The sequence below is a fragment of the Coregonus lavaretus genome, assembly GCF_964263955.1.
Source record: "Coregonus lavaretus genome assembly, chromosome: 10".
Taxonomy (NCBI): domain Eukaryota; kingdom Metazoa; phylum Chordata; class Actinopteri; order Salmoniformes; family Salmonidae; genus Coregonus; species Coregonus lavaretus.
The window spans coordinates 59,808,439-59,827,811 of record NC_139997.1 but is presented as its reverse complement, the minus strand read 5'-3'; the positions used below and the strand labels follow the sequence as shown (position 1 = coordinate 59,827,811).

The 19,373-nt window shown below is 43.0% G+C and overlaps 1 protein-coding gene across 1 annotated transcript in view; it reads right to left on the bottom strand.

The window, feature by feature from the left end:
• The window catches only part of LOC311136394 (la-related protein 1-like), an 82,567-nt gene extending 67,545 nt beyond the window's left edge, over nucleotides 1–15,022 (bottom strand). The window contains exon 1 of the mRNA XM_084170491.1: nucleotides 14,385–15,022. Coding sequence (XP_084026617.1) covers nucleotides 14,385–14,781 — 397 coding nt within the window. The 5' untranslated portion in view covers nucleotides 14,782–15,022. The remainder of the gene's footprint in view (nucleotides 1–14,384) is intronic.
• Between the last annotated feature and the right edge of the window lie 4,351 nt (nucleotides 15,023–19,373).

Sequence of the window (19,373 nt, the reverse complement as noted above, 5' to 3'; positions counted from 1 at the left end):
TTTACTCAGCGGTTCATAGTCCATCAAAATCATTTTTAAAAATGCTACATCCAGCTCTCTTTTTCTCTCCCTTGTTATGGTTGGGCCTTTGCCTGCAGTGAATAAACTTTTGAATTCCTCAACGCTTTTATCTTGTTGCTGCTGCTGCTCCTCGCTCTATAAAATACAAAATTCTTGGACGACACAAATTAAATTAAACAGATGGATTCTGGGTCAGGCTTGAGCATGCTTCAGACTCTTGGTGTGAGCGAGCGAAATTGGAGCGGGACATAAGGCGACACTCCGTCCTTTTAAAAATGCCGCTCTGCGCTCTGTTCAAAATCCGTCCGCTCACGCTCCACGCTCGCTCCCGCTCCACTCCGCTCATATGCTCTGGTTCAGTGTATATTTCAATGTCTAAATATTCATAAATGTATGTTTAAAAAATATTGAAATCGTCACACAAGGCAACAGTAACGATGTCGTCCACCACGAATGATGCAGCACCCCGTCCCCCATTGGGCCAATTGACATATCGCGTGACTAACACATTTCCGTTATTTTGTGTGACCACAGATTATCCATTATATTGACCAGATACTCAAGTGGTCGCTCTAACAATGAAAAGAAATGTCTTCAAAAATGGAATGCAGTTAGCCTGGGTAACAGTATATTTAGCTAATCCACTCCCTGTACTCCATGTCATGGGCCAAACACTCTTTGGCAATGACAATGAGAGGCAAGGAGTGGAATGTTAGCTAAAGAGACTGGTACTCAGAATAGAAGACAGTCAGGAGCAGGCAAGATCAGGTGGGACCATTCTAGCCAATGAGAGGGCAAATACAGTGCGAACAACAGGCACAACTCAGATATAAAGTGTTTTTTCTCAAAGTTGCCGGGATGTCGCGTCCTACTTATCAGTACACTCGTAACAACCTAAGCACCACAAAACTTCTATTTGATCAAATAAGCCACACGTAGCAAATAAGCCATTACATTTTTTGTTAACCAAATTCAACACACAAAAACTCGTAGCTTCGTGAGCAACAATAAAATGGAAGAAATGTCACCTGCTGGAGAAGGTTTTGGGCCCAGTTATCCCTCTCGCTTCGCCTCTTCCTCTCTGGTGTGACTCACAAATTTCAGTTAATTACTATAGCTCCGGTCTTAGATCAATCTGTGTAATTTCGTAAATGCCAGATCTTTATGGCATGCCGCATCATTCAACCAAGTTTCATCAAAATCGGGCCAGTGCTGCCTGAGATATTGCGTGACTAACGTATGAATGGAGGGACGGAGTCCAAGCCACAGTCCCTTAGCCGATTTAATTGTGGGGGACAATTACAGAGCAAGTGGTAAAGCTTCATATGACACCAACGTTTGCTTTGTAGCACCTATAGATGAAGCACTATGGAGTCTTAAAGGAGGCCTGGGCAAGTCCAAAATGTCATTAATATGCTAACTTTGATTAAAATAAAAAATAAAATAAATGTTATATAAATAAAACTCGTAGCTTCGAGTTTGTTTAAACCCTTTACAATGAAGATCTGTGAAGTTATTTGGATTTTTACAAATTATCTTTGAAAGACAGGGTCCTGAAAAAGGAACATTTCTTTTTTTTGGTAAGTTCCCTGTCTTTCAGGCAAATGAGATGCTATAAGATACATTTTAGGCATACATATGACAATTAACTTTTGTGATTAAATAAAACAAATTTGATCAAATCCCATCAGATTTCACTTTCATGCATAACACTGTGCCATGTATCAAAACAACATGTGGCAGACTTGACGATGCTAAAACACTAGTGGCTAGCTGGCTCACTCTGTGTGTGGGGGAAAGTGTGAGGAGGAGGCCCAGTTGCATTGTTTACACCCGTTTCCCCCCTAAATAAATATGACAACGACCCCTCTGCTGTGACATCCTGTTAGAATGTGCCAACAATTAGTTATAAATTGACGAAATAGAAAAATCACATGGCTGAGACCACGTTATTTTGACACAACCGTGGAACTCTGCAATACACCCACAGAGATAGAGATATCTTTACACATGTCCTATTATGATGTCTGTGAGCGCACGGGCAGCACCGTTGAGGCAATCTCCATTTTGAAGTAGTCAATTTTCTTCTTCTACTACTTATATGACTTGATAAACAAAGGGTGCATACTGCCACCTAGTGTTTACTCATGAGTATAATTAATTGGCTGATCCCTCCTGATGGAATCATGTGATCCTTTCTTAACCCATAGGAAGTCCCACCCAGTTGACTATTTTAAAATGGTGGAAGCCCTCAATGGCAATGTCCATGCCAAAACCATAGACATTAAAACCAGTAGACAGGGACAGCACTGACCAATGCACCCTCACATTTGTTTTGTCACTGAGCAATTTCAGGTCTGCTGAGCACAAACTTGAACGTTGTGAAAATTCTGTGCAACTTCCGGCGAGTGTTTACTGTGAACACTGAGGCTGTACACCTGCTTTAAGTTAGTTTTAACAGTGGTCAAGTAGATACTGTGGCTATTTGATCATAATGTAGGCCTACCAGAATGGCCTACCACCAAAAACAATGGAGAAAATGCATCCCATAACATTTGAACATTGAAATAGCTGTTCCATCGTTCAGCCTAGAATAGCAGCCAATGTGTGCTATTCAATGCAGGCCTATTTTCCATGACACTTTTGAAAAAAACATGCAGGGCTTGACATTAACCTATTTACCCACTTGTCCTTCAGACAAGGAGGTGACTGAAAATGTTGTGTAGTTTGATGCAAGAAACCACAAAACAAAATGCATCATTTTTCCCATACCATTATTACAGGGAATCAGACAAATTACGCTACCCTCTGCCTTTCGGCTACTTAGCTTATTCAAGCCTGTCTCAAAATGTGGTCTCGTGTGGCTCAGTTGGTAGAGCACGGCACTTGCAACGCCAGGGTTGATTCCCATGGGGGACCAGTACGAACAAATATGAAAATGTATGCACTCACTACTGTAAATAGATCTGGATAAAAACGTCTGCTAAATGAAAAAGAATACAACACTGACCCTTTAAAACAAAAAAAACTTTACCTGACTCGCTTTTCAAAGATCTCTAGAAATGCGCACATTTTGTGCTCTTGTAGGAAGCAATCACTCCCCCATTGCTGCCTACAAATTATCTATAACTGGGCTAAAAACTCACTAACTTGCAAAGGATATGAACAAATGTACAAAAGGGGCACACGTCGCTACATGTACAGTCGGTATATAGATGCTCTTTGGATCACACATTTGACATAGTAATGGGAAGTTCGGCTCTTTTTACTGATTCTGTTCTTTTCGACTTGTTCAGTCAAAAGAACTGATCTTTCGACTAATTTTGTGAATTTGCACCAGTAATACCCAGAGCACACAAGTCTCCCAACCGGTGAACGATGAATTGAAAACTCAAAAAAAAAGTCATGATTAGGGACGTGCACGGTTATTCGAATATCCGAATGGACTTTAGTATTCGAATACTAGTGTGAGTATAATTTTTTGCGGCAAAAAAATTATAGGCCTATTTTAACACAAATAGCCATTTGACATTGTTACATACAAGGATATACCATGACATTTCAAATTAATTTAATAAAAACAACTTTACAATGTAGTTTTGATGACCTGCGCCCCATAAAAAAGACCGGTAGCTGTCCGATGTGTAGCTTGTGGTTTATGTTGGCCAATCAATGCGGCAAAGAGGCTCAATGTGTAACGAGTGTAGTGAGAGTTCACTAACGCAATGCAAGATGGAATAACATTTCGGAATTCAAAGTTAACGAAATGAGAAGTAGAAGACTACAACGAGCAACCAACAGGTAGGCTTTTGTTTTACCTGAATGTGGTTGGGGTGAAAGCGCAAAATGTGGCCTCAATTAGCCTAGCTCTCCTGTCAAGACAGGCACTGTTCTATGGGATGATAAATAACATTGTGGCTGCTACAAGTTAGCTAGTCTTGGCTGCAGCAGATTAGCGTCTCTCTTGCTCTGCCTCCGTCTGCTCACTCCCATCTCACTGGCACCTCCTCAACTGCAGCAATAGTGCACCAGTCTCATAATCTCTCCCTCGTGCAGCATTGCTCAGGTTAAAAACATATGTTTATAAAAAATAAAATACATGTATTTCGAATATCCGGATATCCAAGAAAAATTCATGATACTATTGGAATAATTACATGATTTCAAACCCGCATCCCTAGTCATGATTCTACAAGCCTCGTTCACCATAGGGGGCTTATTGGAGCTAGTGATGTGCAGTTCAGGAATGATTCGTTCTTTTTGAATGACACTCAATACTGACTCGAGAGTCATGATTCGTTCTTCCGAGTGACTCGTTCATTTTAGTCGTTCGTTTGACCTGCTGGCTGCAATGAATACTACAGCCGGATTAATATGTGCTCCGACGAGCAACTGTCGATCATGTGCACAAGGGAAAATAGATTATGTTGAGGCAGCATAGAAGAGAACTGATACAGTGAGGGAAAAAAGTATTTGATCCCCTGCTGATTTTGTATGTTTGCCCACTAACAAAGAAATGATCAGTCTATAATTTTAATGGTAGGTTTATTTGAACAGTGAGAGACAGAATAACAACAAATAAATCCAGAAAAACACATGTCAAAAATGTTATAAATTGATTTGCAAGTTAATGAGGGAAATAAGTATTTGACCCCCTCTCAATCAGAAAGATGTCTGGCTCCCAGGTGTCTTTTATACAGGTAACGAGCTGAGATTAGGAGCACATTCTTAAAGGGAGTGCTCCTAATCTCAGCTTGTTACCTGTATAAAAGACACTTGTCCACAGAAGCAATCAATCAATCAGATTCCAAACTCTCCACCATGGCCAAGACCAAAGAGCTCTCCAAGGATGTCAGGGACAAGATTGTAGACCTACACAAGGCTGGAATGGGCTACAAGACCTTCGCCAAGCAGCTTGGTGAGAAGGTGACAACAGTTGGTGTGATTATTCGCAAATGGAAGAAACACAAAATAACTGTCAATCTCCCTCAGCCTGGGGCTCCATGCAAGATCTCACCTCGTGGAGTTGCAATGATCATGAGAACGGTGAGGAATCAGCCCAGAACTAAACGGGAGGATCTTGTCAATGATCTCAAGGCAGCTGGGACCATAGTCACCAAGAAAACAATTGGTAACACACTACGCTGTGAAGGACTGAAATCCTGCAGCGCCCGCAAGGTCCCCCTGCTCAAGAAAGCACATATACAGGCCCGTCTGAAGTTTGCCAATGAACATCTGAATGATTCAGAGGAGAACTGGGTGAAAGTGTTGTGATCAGATGAGACCAAAATCGAGCTCTTTGGCATCAACTCAACTCGCCGTGTTTGGAGGAGGAGGAGTGCTGCCTATGACCCCAAGAACACCATCCCCACCATCAAACATGGAGGTGGAAACATTATGCTTTGGGGGTGTTTTTCTGCTAAGGGGACAGGACAACTTCACCGCATCAAAGGGACGATGGACGGGACCATGTACCGTCAAATCTTGGGTGAGAACCTCCTTCCCTCAACCAGGGCATTGAAAATGGGTCGTGGATGGGTATTCCAGCATGACAATGACCCAAAACACACGGCCAAAGCAACAAAGGAGTGGCTCAAGAAGAAGCACATTAAGGTCCCGGAGTGGCCTGGCCAGTCTCCAGACCTTAATCCCATAGAAAATCTGTGGAGGGAGCTGAAGGTTCGAGTTGCCAAACGTCAGCCTCGAAACCTTAATGACTTGGAGAAGATCTGCAAAGAGGAGTGGAACAAAATCCCTCCTGAGATGTGTGCAAACCTGGTGGCCAACTACAAGAAACGTCTGACCTCTGTGATTGCCAACAAAGGTTTTGCCACCAAGTACTAAGTCCTGTTTTGCAGAGGGGTCAAATACTTATTTCCCTCATTAAAATGCAAATCAATTTATAACATTTTTGACATGCGTTTTTCTGGATTTTTTTGTTGTTATTCTGTCTCTCACTGTTCAAATAAACCTACCATTAAAATTGTAGACTGATCATTTCTTTGTCAGTGGGCAAACATACAAAATCAGCAGGGGATCAAATACTTTTTTTCCTCACTGTAATTGATCGCATGGTGCAAGAATGAATGTTACTTGATTATTGAATGTTACTCGATGGACACAGCTTTGTAGGACCAAAACATGCACATCCTGCCTCTGCTCATTGCTCAACACGAACTCAAGGACAAATCGTTCAGAGGGCTGCTGCAGTTCATGATATTGTGCTAATCTCCCTCGTGGCAGTCAAGCAGTGTCATTCTGCCAAGAGTCGTTCACAATCTAACCCGGTTGCGACTGCAACTAGACCTTGTTTCAAAGGTATCAATCAGAGGTGGGGCCAGAGGTCCCAGAGTGGTGTTGCGAAAAAAAAAAATCTGGGGCCCATAGTTTTTCCTGATCTGGTAACCTAACCAGGTAAAACTCTGACCTTACACAGTATGACATGATTCATATGTTGTAAAAAGGTTATTGGCTATGATGGGACCAGAGTTTCTCTAAATCAGGTCAAAACATTTTTAAAAGCTCCTGGAAAAACTCCTGGCCTTGGGGAGGATGAAAACCCTGTCCAACTGCAGCAACCTCATATGAACTGTATTTTAAAGAAGGACTATGGGGGTTTCCTATACACAGACACAGAGAAAGCAACATGAAAATAAAACTCACAGGGCTGAGCTTGCTTTATGTATGTTTGCATCGTGTAGTCCTGCCTTATGCAACTGTAGGCCTAATAAAACATTTACTCACAGTCTACAGTGCCTTCAGAAAGTATTCATACCCCTGGACTTATTCCACATTTTGTTATGTTACAGCCTGATTCAAAATGGATTAAATTTATTTATTTCTCTCATCCATCTACACACAACACCCCATAATGACAAAGTGAAAACATGCAGACACATTTTAGCAAATTTAATTGATATTGAAATACAGAAATATCTCATTTACATACGTTCACACCCCTTTGCTATGACGGAAAGAAACACCTATCTATATAAAGGTCCCACATTTGACAGTGCATGTCAGAGCAGAAACTATAGTATAAAGTCCAAGGAATCATTCGTAGATCTCCAAGATAGAATTGTGATGAGGCATACATTTGAAGTCGGAAGTTTACATACTCGTTTTTCAACCACTCCACAAATGTCTTCTTAACAAACTATAGTTTTGGCAAGTAGGTTAGGACATCTACTTTGTGCATGGCACAAGTAATTTTTCCAACAATTGATTACAGACAGATTATTTCACTTATTTCACTTCACTGTATTACAATTCCAGTGGGTCTAGGGTTTTACATACACTAAGTTGACTGTGACTTTAAACAGTTTGGAAAATTCCAGAAAATTATGTCATGGCTTTAGATGCTTCTGATAGGCTAATTGACATCATTTGAGTCAATTGGAGGTGTACCTGTGGATGTATTTCAAGGCCTACCTTCAAACTCAGTGCCTCTTTGCTTGACATCATGGGAAAATCAAAAGAAATCAGCCAAGACCTCAGAAAAAAAATGGTAGACCTCCACAAGTCTGGTTCAACCTTGGGAGCAATTCTGTCTCCTAGAGATGAACGTACTTTGGTGCGAAAAGTGCAAATCAATCCCAGAACAACAGCAAAGGACCTTGTGAAGATGCTGGTGGAAACAGGTACAAAAGTATCTACAGTGGAGAGAACAGATTTTCCTACTTACAAAGCATTTAGAGGTCTGTAATTTTTATCATAGGTACACTTAATCTGTGAGAGACGGAATCTAAAACAAAAATCCAGAAAATCACATTGTATGATTTTTAAGTAATTAATTTGCATTTTATTGCATGACATAAGTATTTGATCACCTACCAACCAGTAAGAATTACAGCTCTCACAGACCTGTTAGTTTATCTTTAAGAAGCCCTCCTGTTCTCCACTCATTAACTGTATTAACTGCACCTGTTTGAACTCGTTACCTGTATAAAAGACACCTGTCCACCCACTCAATCAAACAGACTCCAACCTCTCCACAAAGGCCAAGACCAAAGAGCTGTGTAAGGACATCAGGGATACAAGTGTAGACCTGCACAAGGCTGGGATGGGCTACAGGACAATAGGCAAGCAGCTTGGTGAGAAGGCAGCAACTGTTGGCACAATGATTAGAAAATGGAAGAAGTTCAAGATGACGGTCAATCACCCTCGGTCTGGGGCTCCATACAAGATCTCACCTCGTGGGGCATCAATGATCATGAGGAAGGTGAGGGATCAGCCCAGAACTACACGGCAGGACCTGGTCAATGACCTGAAGAGAGCTGGGACCACAGTCTCAAAGAAAACCATTAGTAACACACTACGCCGTCATGGATAAAAATCCTGCAGCGCACGCAAGGTCCCCCTGCTCAAGCCAGCGCATGTCCAGGCCCTCTGAAGTTTGCCAATGACCATCTGGATGATCCAGATGAGGAATGGGAGAAGGTCATGTGGTCTGATGAGACAAAAATAGAGCTTTTTGGTCTAAACTCCACTCGCCGTGTTTGGAGGAAGAAGAAGGATGAGTACAACCCCAAGAACACCATCCCAACCGTGAAGCATGGAGGTGGAAACATCATTCTTTGGGGATGCTTTTCTGTAAAGGGGACAGGACGACTGCACCGTATTGAGGGGAGGATGGATGGGGCCATGTATCGCGAGATCTTGGCCAACAACCTCCTTCCCTCAGTAAGAGCATTGAAGATGGGTCATGGCTGGGTCTTCCAGCATGACAATGACCTGAAACACACGGCCAGGGCAACTAAGGAGTGGCTCCGTAAGAAGCATCTCAAGGTCCTGGAGTGGCCTAGCCAGTCTCCAGACCTGAACCCAATAGAAAATCTTTGGAGGGAGCTGAAAGTCCGTATTGCCCAGCGACAGCCCCGAAACCTGAAGGATCTGGAGAAGGTCTGTATGGAGGAGTGGGCCAAAATCCCTGCCTCAGTGTGTGCAAACCTGGTCAAGACCTACAGGAAACGTATGATCTCTGTAATTGCAAACAAAGGTTTCTGTATCAAATATTAAGTTCTGCTTTTCTGATGTATCAAATACTTATGTCATGCAATAAAATGCAAATTAATTACTTTAAAATCATACAATGTGATTTTCTGGATTTTTGTTTTAGATTCCGTCTCTCACAGTTGAAGTGTACCTATGATAAAAATTACAGACCTCTACATGGTTTGTAAGTAGGAAAACCTGCAAAATCGGTAGTGTATCAAATACTTGTTCTCCCCACTGTATATCCACAGTAAAACGAGTCCTATATTGATTTAACCTGAAAATCCACTCAGCAAGCAAGAAGCCACTGCTCCAAAACAGCCATAAAAAAGCCAGACTCCGGTTTGCAACTAAACATGGGGACAAAGATCATACTTTTTGGATAAATGTCCTCTGGTCTGATGAAACAAAAATAGAACTGTTTGGCCATAATGACCATCGTTATGTTTGGAGGAAAAAGGGGGTTGCTTGCAAGCCGAAGAACACCATCCCAACCGTGAACCACGGAGGTGGCAGCATCATGCTGTGGGGGTGCTTTGCTGCAGCAGGGTCAGGTGCACTTCACAAAATAGATGGCATCATGAGGAAGGAAAATTATGTGGATATATTGAAGCAACATCTCAAGACATCAGTCAGGAAGTTAAAGCTTGATCGCAAATGGGTCTTCCAAATGGACAATGACCCCAAGCATACTTCCAAAGTTGTGGCAAAATGGCTTAAGGACAACAAAGTCAAGGTATTGGAGTGGCCATCACAAAGCCCTGTCCTCAGTCCTATAGAAAATGTGTGGGCAGAACTGAAAAGGCGTGTGCGAGCAAGGAGGCCTACAAATCTGACTCAGTTACACCAGCTCTGTCAGGAGGAATGGGCCAAAATTCACCCAACTTATTGTGGGGTGAACATTTGACCCAAGTTAAACAATTTAAAGGCAATGCTACCAACTTCTGACCCACTGGGAACGTGATGAAATAAATAAAAGCTGAAAAAAATCATTCTCTCTACTATTATTCTGACATTTCACATTCTTAAAATAAAGTGGTGATCCTAACTGACCTAAGAAAGGGAATTTTTACTAGGATTAAATGTCAGGAATTGTGAGTTTAAATGTATTTGGCTAAGATGTATGTGAACTTCCGACTTCAACTGTATATCTGAGGAAGGGTACACAACCACTTCTAGAGTGTTGAAAGTTTCCAAGAGCACAGTGTTCTCCATCATTGGGAAATTGAAAACATATGGAACTACCCAGACTGTGCCTAGAGCTGGCCGTCCAACCAAACTGAGCAACCGGGCAAGAAGGACCTTGGTCAGGGAGGTGACCAAGAACTCAATGACCACTGACAGAATTACATTGTTCCTTGGCTAAGATGGAGGAACCTGCCAGAAGGACAAAAGTCTCTACAGCACAACACCAATCTGGGCTTTATGGCAGATTGGCCAGACTGAAGCCACTCCTGAGAAAAAAAAAGCACATGACAGCACGCCTGGAGTTGAAAGACTAAGGCACGTGAAAGACTAAGAAAAATATAACTTTTTGGCCGGAATGCAAAGCGCTATGTCTGGAGAAAACCAGGCACAGCTCTTCACACGTCTAACCCCATCCCTACCGTGAAGCAAGGTGGTGGAAGCATCATGCTATGGGGAAGCTTTTCAGCGGCAGGGACTGGGAGACTGGTAAGGAGAGGGAACAATGAATGGAGCCAAATACAGGCAAATCCTTGATGAGAACCTGTTTCAGAGTGCAAGCGACCATAGACTGGGGTGAAGATTTACGTTCCAACAGGACAATGACCCCAAGCATACAGCCAAAGCAACGCTGGAATGGCTTCAGAACAAGAATGTTAAAGTCTTTGCGTGGCCAAGCCAAAGCCCAGACTTGAATCCCATTGAAAAGCTGTGGAAAGACTTGAAGATTGCTGTTCACTGCCGCTCCCCATCTAAATTTAACAGAGCTTGAGAAAATCTACAAGAAGAATGGGAGAAAATCCCCAAATCCAGATTTGGAAAGCTGATACAGACATACCCAAAACGACTCAAAGCTGTAATCGCCATTGAAGGTGATTCTACAAAGTGTTGACTCTTATGTAAATGAGATATTTCTGTAATTCGTTTTCAATACACTTCCTACATTTCTAAAAACATGTTTTCACTTTGTCATTATGGGGTAGATTGGTGAAAATATAAACGCAACATGCAACAACTTCAAATATTTTACTGAGTTACAGTTCATATAAGGAAATCAGTCAAATGAAATAAATAAATTAGGCCCTAATCTATGGATTTCACATGACTGGGAATACAGACATGAATCTGTTGGTCACATCTTTTATTTTTTTAAGGTAGGGGCGTGGATCAGAAAACCAGTCAGTATCTGGTGTGACCACCATTTGCCTCATGCAGCGCGACATCTCCTTCGCATAGAGTTGATGAGGCTGTTGATTGTGGCCTGTGGAATGTTGTCCCACTCCTCTTCAATGGCTGTGCGAAGTTGCTGGATATTGGTGGGAACTGGAAAACGCTGTCGTACACGTCGATCCAGAGCATCCAAAACATGCTCAATGGGTGACATGTCTTGTGAGTACGCAGGCCATGGAAGAACTGGGATATTTTCAGCTTCCAGGAATTGTGTGCAGATCCTAGTGACATGTTGCTGTGCATTATCATGCAGAAACATGAGGTGATGGTGGCAGATGAATGGCATGTCAGGTCAACTGCAATCAGCTCAAGACCCTGGTGAGGCGACAAGCACGCAGATGAGCTTCCCTGAGACTGTTTCTGACAGTTTGTGCAGAAATTATTTGGTTGTGTAAACCCACAGTTCCATCAGCTGTCAGGGTGACTGGTCTCAAGACGATTCCGCAGGTGAAAAAGCTGGATGTGGAGGTCCTGGGCTTGCATGGTTACAGGTGGTCTGCGGTTGAGTCCTCTAAAGTGGCGTTGGAGGCGGCTTATGGTAGAGAAATAAACATTCAATTATCTGGCAACAGCTCTGGTGGACATTCCTGCAGTCAGCATGACAATTGCACACTCCTTGAAAACTTGAGACATCTGTGGCATTGTGTTATGTGACAAAACTGCACATTTTAGAGTAGCCTTTTGTCCCCAGCACAAGGTGCACCTGTGCAATGATCATGCTGTTTACATCCCTGTTAGTTAGCATTTCTCCTTTGCCAAGATAAATCATCCACCTGACATGTGTCATATCAAGAAGCTTATTAAACAAATTTGTGCACAAAACTTGCGAGAAATAAGCTTTTGGTGTGTATGGAAATTTCTGGGATATTTTATTTCAGCTCATGAAACATGGGATCAACACTTTACATGTTGCGTTTATATTTTTGTACAGTGTACTAAAAACGAGGTTCTCATTTATTCTTTATCAGAAGGATACGATTATTAGTCTTAGGCAACAGGTCGACAACAACCAAATTGGGATGTCTACATCCAAGCTGATAGGTAGCTAGCTAAGTGGCTAGCATAGCAAAATAGATAACTAACTTACTGGCTAACATCAAGCTAGCATCTGATCATGCAGCGGCTGTAGCCATGATGAATCATTGCAATGCAAGAGCCAGCTATCTGCCCCATAATAGGTGAATCATAACACAGAACTTGGCATGTTTTACGACAGACACCGATGAAATTGTTAGAAATACTTCCTAAACATACATTTTAAATAAAGGTATTGTTCCTGGCCATTTGGTGGAGGAACACTTAACGTGCCATAACTAGGATGGACAATAGAACGAGTCAAAATTCACCTAAGGCTGAAAAACAATTGGGGGAGATCAGCGTTCCAAGGGCAAAAAGTATTTCGGGGCTAGCGTTTGACGACAACGGAGTACGCTGCCCAGCTTTACATAATTAGAAAGAGGAGATGCTCATGATTAAAATGATGCCCGACTTGAAAAAAATCTAAATGTACACATTGCGAGATATTTGGCAAAATAGACATACCTATATTTCCCCTATAGGAAACAATGGGAGGACCTCAGAGTTCCATGAGTAATTTTTTGTTGTTGACGTTTTAACTATCAGCAATTGCTTTAACCTGGGCAGGTGTCATTGCCAACAATAGCGAAGCAGGCACTGTGACATAGAACAATGGGCTGTGAATAAAACATTTGGTAGGCGAGTTGGTGCCACGGTGCTCAATAGAACTAATAGGAGCTGGCAGGGTGAAAAATAACATAAAATAAGGGCCGTTTTTTCCTTACTACTTCAAAACTACGGCAAGCAGCTGGGACATATGGTAATATTATGAAACTGGGTTCAACGGCGGATGCAATGAACTCGTTTTTATCAAAAAAGCGTTGTTAAAAATGTCATGTGTCCAGCCTACCATAACAAACAAACACTAGTTTTCAGCCTGTTGGATAAAACTGCGCAAATATTTTCCAACGCTGCATTTTTGCTAAGCGTCAAACTAAGTGTCGTTAAATAACGTGATTTGGATTCCGTTAGCTGCCTGCTTTACCCAACTAGATAGCTCGAGCCTGATGATTAGCTAACTAACGTTAGCTAGGCCCAACTGCTAACGTTATTGTTAGTCATCAGCACTCACTTTCAGCGTGCTAGGCTAATCTTTCTCAACTGAAAACAGGAGCTTAAAATGTCCATTGGCTGCATGTCACTAAACAGTGCTTCACAAATATGGGCAAAAAAATTGTAGCTACTGTAAGTACCATAACCTACCTGGCGTTTAATCGTAAAAGTTAAATCGCGTTCCACCTATGACAATGCTAAGGTATTACTGTGCCTTGCTGCTTCAGTTCAGACATCGTGTTGTTGCTAGCATCGTCTATACAGCCATGTTAGCTAGCCATGCAACTGTAATGGGAAACTGATGGTCAACCGAAGTCACTTCATCGGCAGCTGGCACAACAACAAAAAAATTGGCAAAAAGTAGTGTAATGATAACGTTATAGTTTTTAAATATACGACATATGAAACCTCGCTAGTTTCAGCCTGTAACGTCCCCGAGTGAGGCCCAGACACTGGCAAAAAAAAAAGTCTAGCCATCTGCTTCATTTATCTTATTACATTTGCAGAACAGGTGTCATCAGTCAAAGAGACGACAGAATACGTTGTTTTGAACATCAACTCCAATTATATTGTGGAAGAAGCTTACAATACACTATTCCAGAAATAGTTTGGGGCCTTGCTCTATATATTGTTAACTAGCTAGAGCGGTCTACTAGGTGCGAGCAAGTTTGCAATGCAGCATTATCCTGCGAGGAACTCCCTACTATCATAGATCTGACAGAAACAGATCATGCTTGGCCTTCAAGTGGTTCAGGTGAATGCACCCTAAACCCAGGCAGTACTAGTGTCAGCACGAACATTGTTGTTATGGGAGGAATACAAACCATGATGCGATCGTCCATTCACGCTGACCACGGTCACTGCATTCATTTTCTTAGTCCATGGGTTCACCTTGGGCGGGGGTGCTTCAGCAAACTCCCTTTTACTGCATTTCACACAGTCTTCCGTTTGATCAGTCGTGTACTTCTCTTGATCCAGGATGTCTTTCTCTTGATTGTTACTCTCTTCTTTTGCCTGTTTAGAGCTTAGTTCCTTCGTTGCAATCCCACCCTGTTCCGAGTTGTTTGTTTTCATATTGCTACCCTCGTCGGCAACACCTGTCTGCTTCACCCCCTTTTCCAGACAGTCCTCTCCATGTTGTATCATCTTGCTCGATTGCCCATTATCCTCCTGTTTGATAAGAGGATTGTTGGGTAGGAGAGTCTCTACCTGAGTGGCCATTTCCCCTTTTACTCACGATACCCCCAAATTCGCCTACAACTCAAGAACGAAAATGTTTAATATTCCTCGAATGAACTCGTCTATCGTTTCTCCACTCCACCCCTAGACTAAATAGCCTTCAGTCTAAGACGCAGAGTGGTTTGTGTTAAATTAAAACATATAAAAAGCGCCCGAGAGCTTCTCTTAAATTACAAGCTAATCTTCACCACTAACAGCAACATGGATGATCACCATCACGCGATAGAAGGGTGCGCGCACGTACGCTCGGGGGGTGTGACCACGCAAAGATGTGGACAATTGGGTTATTCTTCTTCTTTGGTATAACGGCGTTCGCAACAATTATATGTACATTCCGCCACCTATTGTACAGGTGGATAATAAGGATCCAAAAAGGGAAAAAATGCGGGGTAAAAAAATAAATATCCATACAAATGATCAGTAACGAAATGTTAATTAAACTAAATCAGCCTGCTTTTCTGTTTTAATCAGGTCCCTACACAGGCTCAGAAGGATCCTGTGATGGCGGGACAGTTCCTGGCGACAGTGGTCCTTGCAGCGCTTCTGTTGTTAAGTCTAGGAGGCCCAAAAACTTCTCGGCTGCAGATATAATGATGTCCGACTTCTTGGACACTTGTGCAGTACAATTAATAACTGTGGCTATGAATGCTACAAAATACACCTTTTCACCATAAGTGTATCCAGATCACTTGATTGAAGGATAACATTTGCAACGGGTTGTGGTGCATCCACCGCATATCTTCTTCAGAACTGTGTCCTGTTGCCCCTTCAACACTCTTCACTGCCTCCACAAAGGATATTTGCTGTACAGCCCTGACCCTTGACACCTCAACCTCTTTCACCCTAACAGGGCACTCAGGGAATTTGGAAATATGATCTCCACACAGTTGCAACATTTTACATTCACATACTCTTCAATAACATAATCCTTCCGTCTGCAAACACTTGACACAAACTTTTTACACTTCTTGCATTGCATCGGGTTCTGCATGAATGCTCTTACGGCGTATCTTATATACAGTGCCTTTGGAACGTATTCAGACCCCTTGACTTTTTCCACATTTTGTTAGGTTACAGCCTTATTCTAAAATTGATTAAATTGTTTTTTCCCTCATCAATCTACACACAATACCCTATACATTTAGCTAATTTATTTTTTAAAATGAAAAAAATGAAATATCACATTTACATAAGTATTCAGACCCTTTACTCAGTACTTTGTTGAAGCACCTTTGGCAGCGATTACAGCCTTGAGTCTTCTTGGATATGACGCTACAAGCTCTGCACACCTGTATTTGAGGAGTTTCTCCCATTCTTCTCTGCAGATCCTCTCAAGCTCGGTCAGCTTGGATGGGGAGCGTTGCTGCACAGCTATTTTCAGGTCTCTCCAGAAATGTTCGATCAGGTTTAAGTCCGGGCTCTGGCTGGGCCAAGGACATTCAGAGACTTGTCCCGAAGCCACTCCTGCGTTGTCTTGGCTGTGTGCTTAAGGTTGTTGTCCTGTTGGAAGGTGAACCTTCGCCCCAGTCTGAGGTCCTGAAAGCTCTGGAGCAGGTTTTCATCAAGGATCTCTCTGTACTTTGCTCCGTTCATCTTTGCCTCGATCCTGACTAGTCTCCCAGTCCCTGCCGCTGAAAAACATCCCCACAGCATGATTCTGCCACCACCATGCTTCACCGTAGGGATGGTGCCAGATTTCCTCCATTCAGGCCAAATACTTCAATCTTGGTTTCATCAGACCAGATAATCTTGTTTGCTCATGGTCTGAGAGTCTTTAGGTGCCTTTTGGCAAACTCCTAGCGGGCTGTCATGTGCCTTTTACAGAGGAGTGGCTTCCGTCTGGCCACTCTACCATAAAGGTCTGATTGGTGGAGTGCTGCAGAGATGGTTGTCCTTCTGGAAGGTTCTCCCATCTCCACAGAGGAACTCTAGAGCTCTGTCAGAGTGACCATCGGGTTCCTGGTCACCTCCCTGACGAAGGCTCTTCTCCCCCGATTGCTCAGTTTGGCTGGGCAGCCAGCTCTAGGAAGAGTCTTGGTGGTTCCAAACTTCTTCCATTTAACATTTAACATTTACATTTACGTCATTTAGCAGACGCTCTTATCCAGAGCGACTTACAAATTGGTCCATTCACCCTATAGCCAGGGGGGGGGGGGGTAGAAGGATTACTTTATCCTATCCCAGGTATTCCTTAAAGAGGTGGGGTTTCAAATGTCTCCGGAAGGTGGTGAGTGACTCCGCTGTCCTGGCGTCGTGAGGGAGCTTGTTCCACCATTGGGGTGCCAGAGCAGCGAACAGTTTTGACTGGGCTGAGCGGGAACTATGCTTCCGCAGAGGAAGGGGAGCCAGCAGGCCAGAGGTGGATGAACGCAATGCCCTCGTTTGGGTGTAGGGACTGATCAGAGCCTGAAGGTACGGAGGTGCCATTCCCCTCACTGCTCCATAGGCAAGCACCATGGTCTTGTAACGGATGCGAGCTTCAACTGGAAGCCAGTGGAGTGTGCGGAGGAGGGGGGTGACGTGAGAGAACTTGGGAAGGTTGAACACCAGACGGGCTGCGGCATTCTGGATGAGTTGTAGGGGTTTAATGGCACAGGCAGGGAGCCCAGCCAACAGCGAGTTGCAGTAATCCAGACGGGAGATGACAAGTGCCTGGATTAGGACCTGTGCCGCTTCCTGTGTAAGGCAGGGTCGTACTCTCCGAATGTTGTAGAGCATGAACCTGCAGGATCGGGTCACCGCCTTGATGTTAGCGGAGAACGACAGGGTGTTGTCCAGGGTCACGCCAAGGCTCTTCGCACTCTGGGAGGAATGATGGAGGCCACTGTGTTCTTGGGGACCTTCAATGCTGCAGAAATGTTTTGGTACCCTTCCCCAGATCTGTGCCTCGACACAATCCTGTCTCGGAGCTCTACGGACAATTCCTTTGACCTCATGGCTTGGCCTTTCCAAATCATATCCAATCAATTGAATTTACCACAGGTGGACTCCAATCAAGTTGTAGAAACATCTCAAGGATGATCAATGGAAACAGGGTGGCTGAGGAAATGTTTTTATTTAATCAATTTTAGAATAAGGCTGTAACGTAACAAAATGTGGAAAAAGTCAAGGGGTCTGAATACTTTCCGAATGCACTGTATCCCAACTTTACATAGTATGGTAAATACTCATCAAACATCAATAATACAGATCAACTTTGCTCCTTTTTCCCATTCTCCAAACGGGTCAAGGGACGTGCATTAACTACTCCTGGAAACTTTTGCCTAAGATATTGCTTATCAATGTCCAACGGGATGCCAGAAATAACACAGAAAACTAAAACTGTTCAATTCATGCTTCAATATTTTTGCGAGCCACAATGCACGCTCCTTTTGCTCTTTAGATACACACCATATCAACACCATACCACTCCTGGTTACTTTGACTGCATCCACTTTTCCCAACGCCTTCTTCACCATCCTTGTGACTTCAAAAGGGTTTCCCAAGTAAATATCTTCATCCAAAATACGTACTCCAACAAGGAACGATTCATCAGACTCATTTTCCACAATAATTTTAGCCCTTTTTGTTCCATTCTTGGACTTCAATGTTGTCCACTCATCTTTCTCGCTAACTGTACTTGACGCACTTTAAGCTATAAACGACACTTCTGCTTCCGACATCTCATGGTCCACCCTCCGAGCAATTGGGTTCTTCTTCTTCTTCTTCTTCTTCTTCTTCTTCTTCTTCTTCTTCTTCTTCTTCTTCTTCTTCTTCTTCTTCTTCTTCTTCTTCTTCTATGATATAATGACAGTCCGCAAACAAATGTTAAAGGTGTTAAAGGTGCATGCTGCCACCTACTGTACTGGTGTTTGTGGTCAATTACTGTTTACAACATTTCTAAATCCTCCTCAGTACTTCTGAGAAAATAAAAAAGAGTCCTACTAAATTCTAATAGACCCTCCCCAAATCCCTTCCAAACCCCACAATCCTGTCCAACCTCAATGATCCTTCACTTCATTCTTTCCCTCTCATCAACATACTTACAACAATATAACAACACATGCGCCACCGTTTCATCGACCATACACTCCAGACACAAACCATTCACATGCTTGCCAACCAGATGTTCAATGTACAATGTCCTAAGCGCAATCGAGCAAACACCACCTCTTCAGTTTACACAAAAGAGACACATTAAAATAAAACTGTCCCACTCCTTCAGTCACTTTCCAATTCAAGTCACATCCCTACACAGGCTCAGGGGCCTGTGAGGGCAGAACATCCTTTAACAGGATTTCTTGGAATACCTCGGCTGTAAACTCACTGAGTCCCAAAAAGCGTTCTGCCGCACTCACAATAATTCAAATTTCCTCTGATTTCTTCATTGTTTGTGCTGTGCAATTTATGACCATTGCAATAAATGGAAGGGGTGGGGCACTGTTACAGGAGGGGGTCGCAGTTCCGGAGCGACCCACTAGGTGTCATCCTCCAACAACCTTAGGCACCTCCTCACTCACAGTCGGGACTAATCATGATCCTATTGGTGTCACCTGTGTTTATCTGTTCACCTGTGTATTTATGCCCTCACTTCC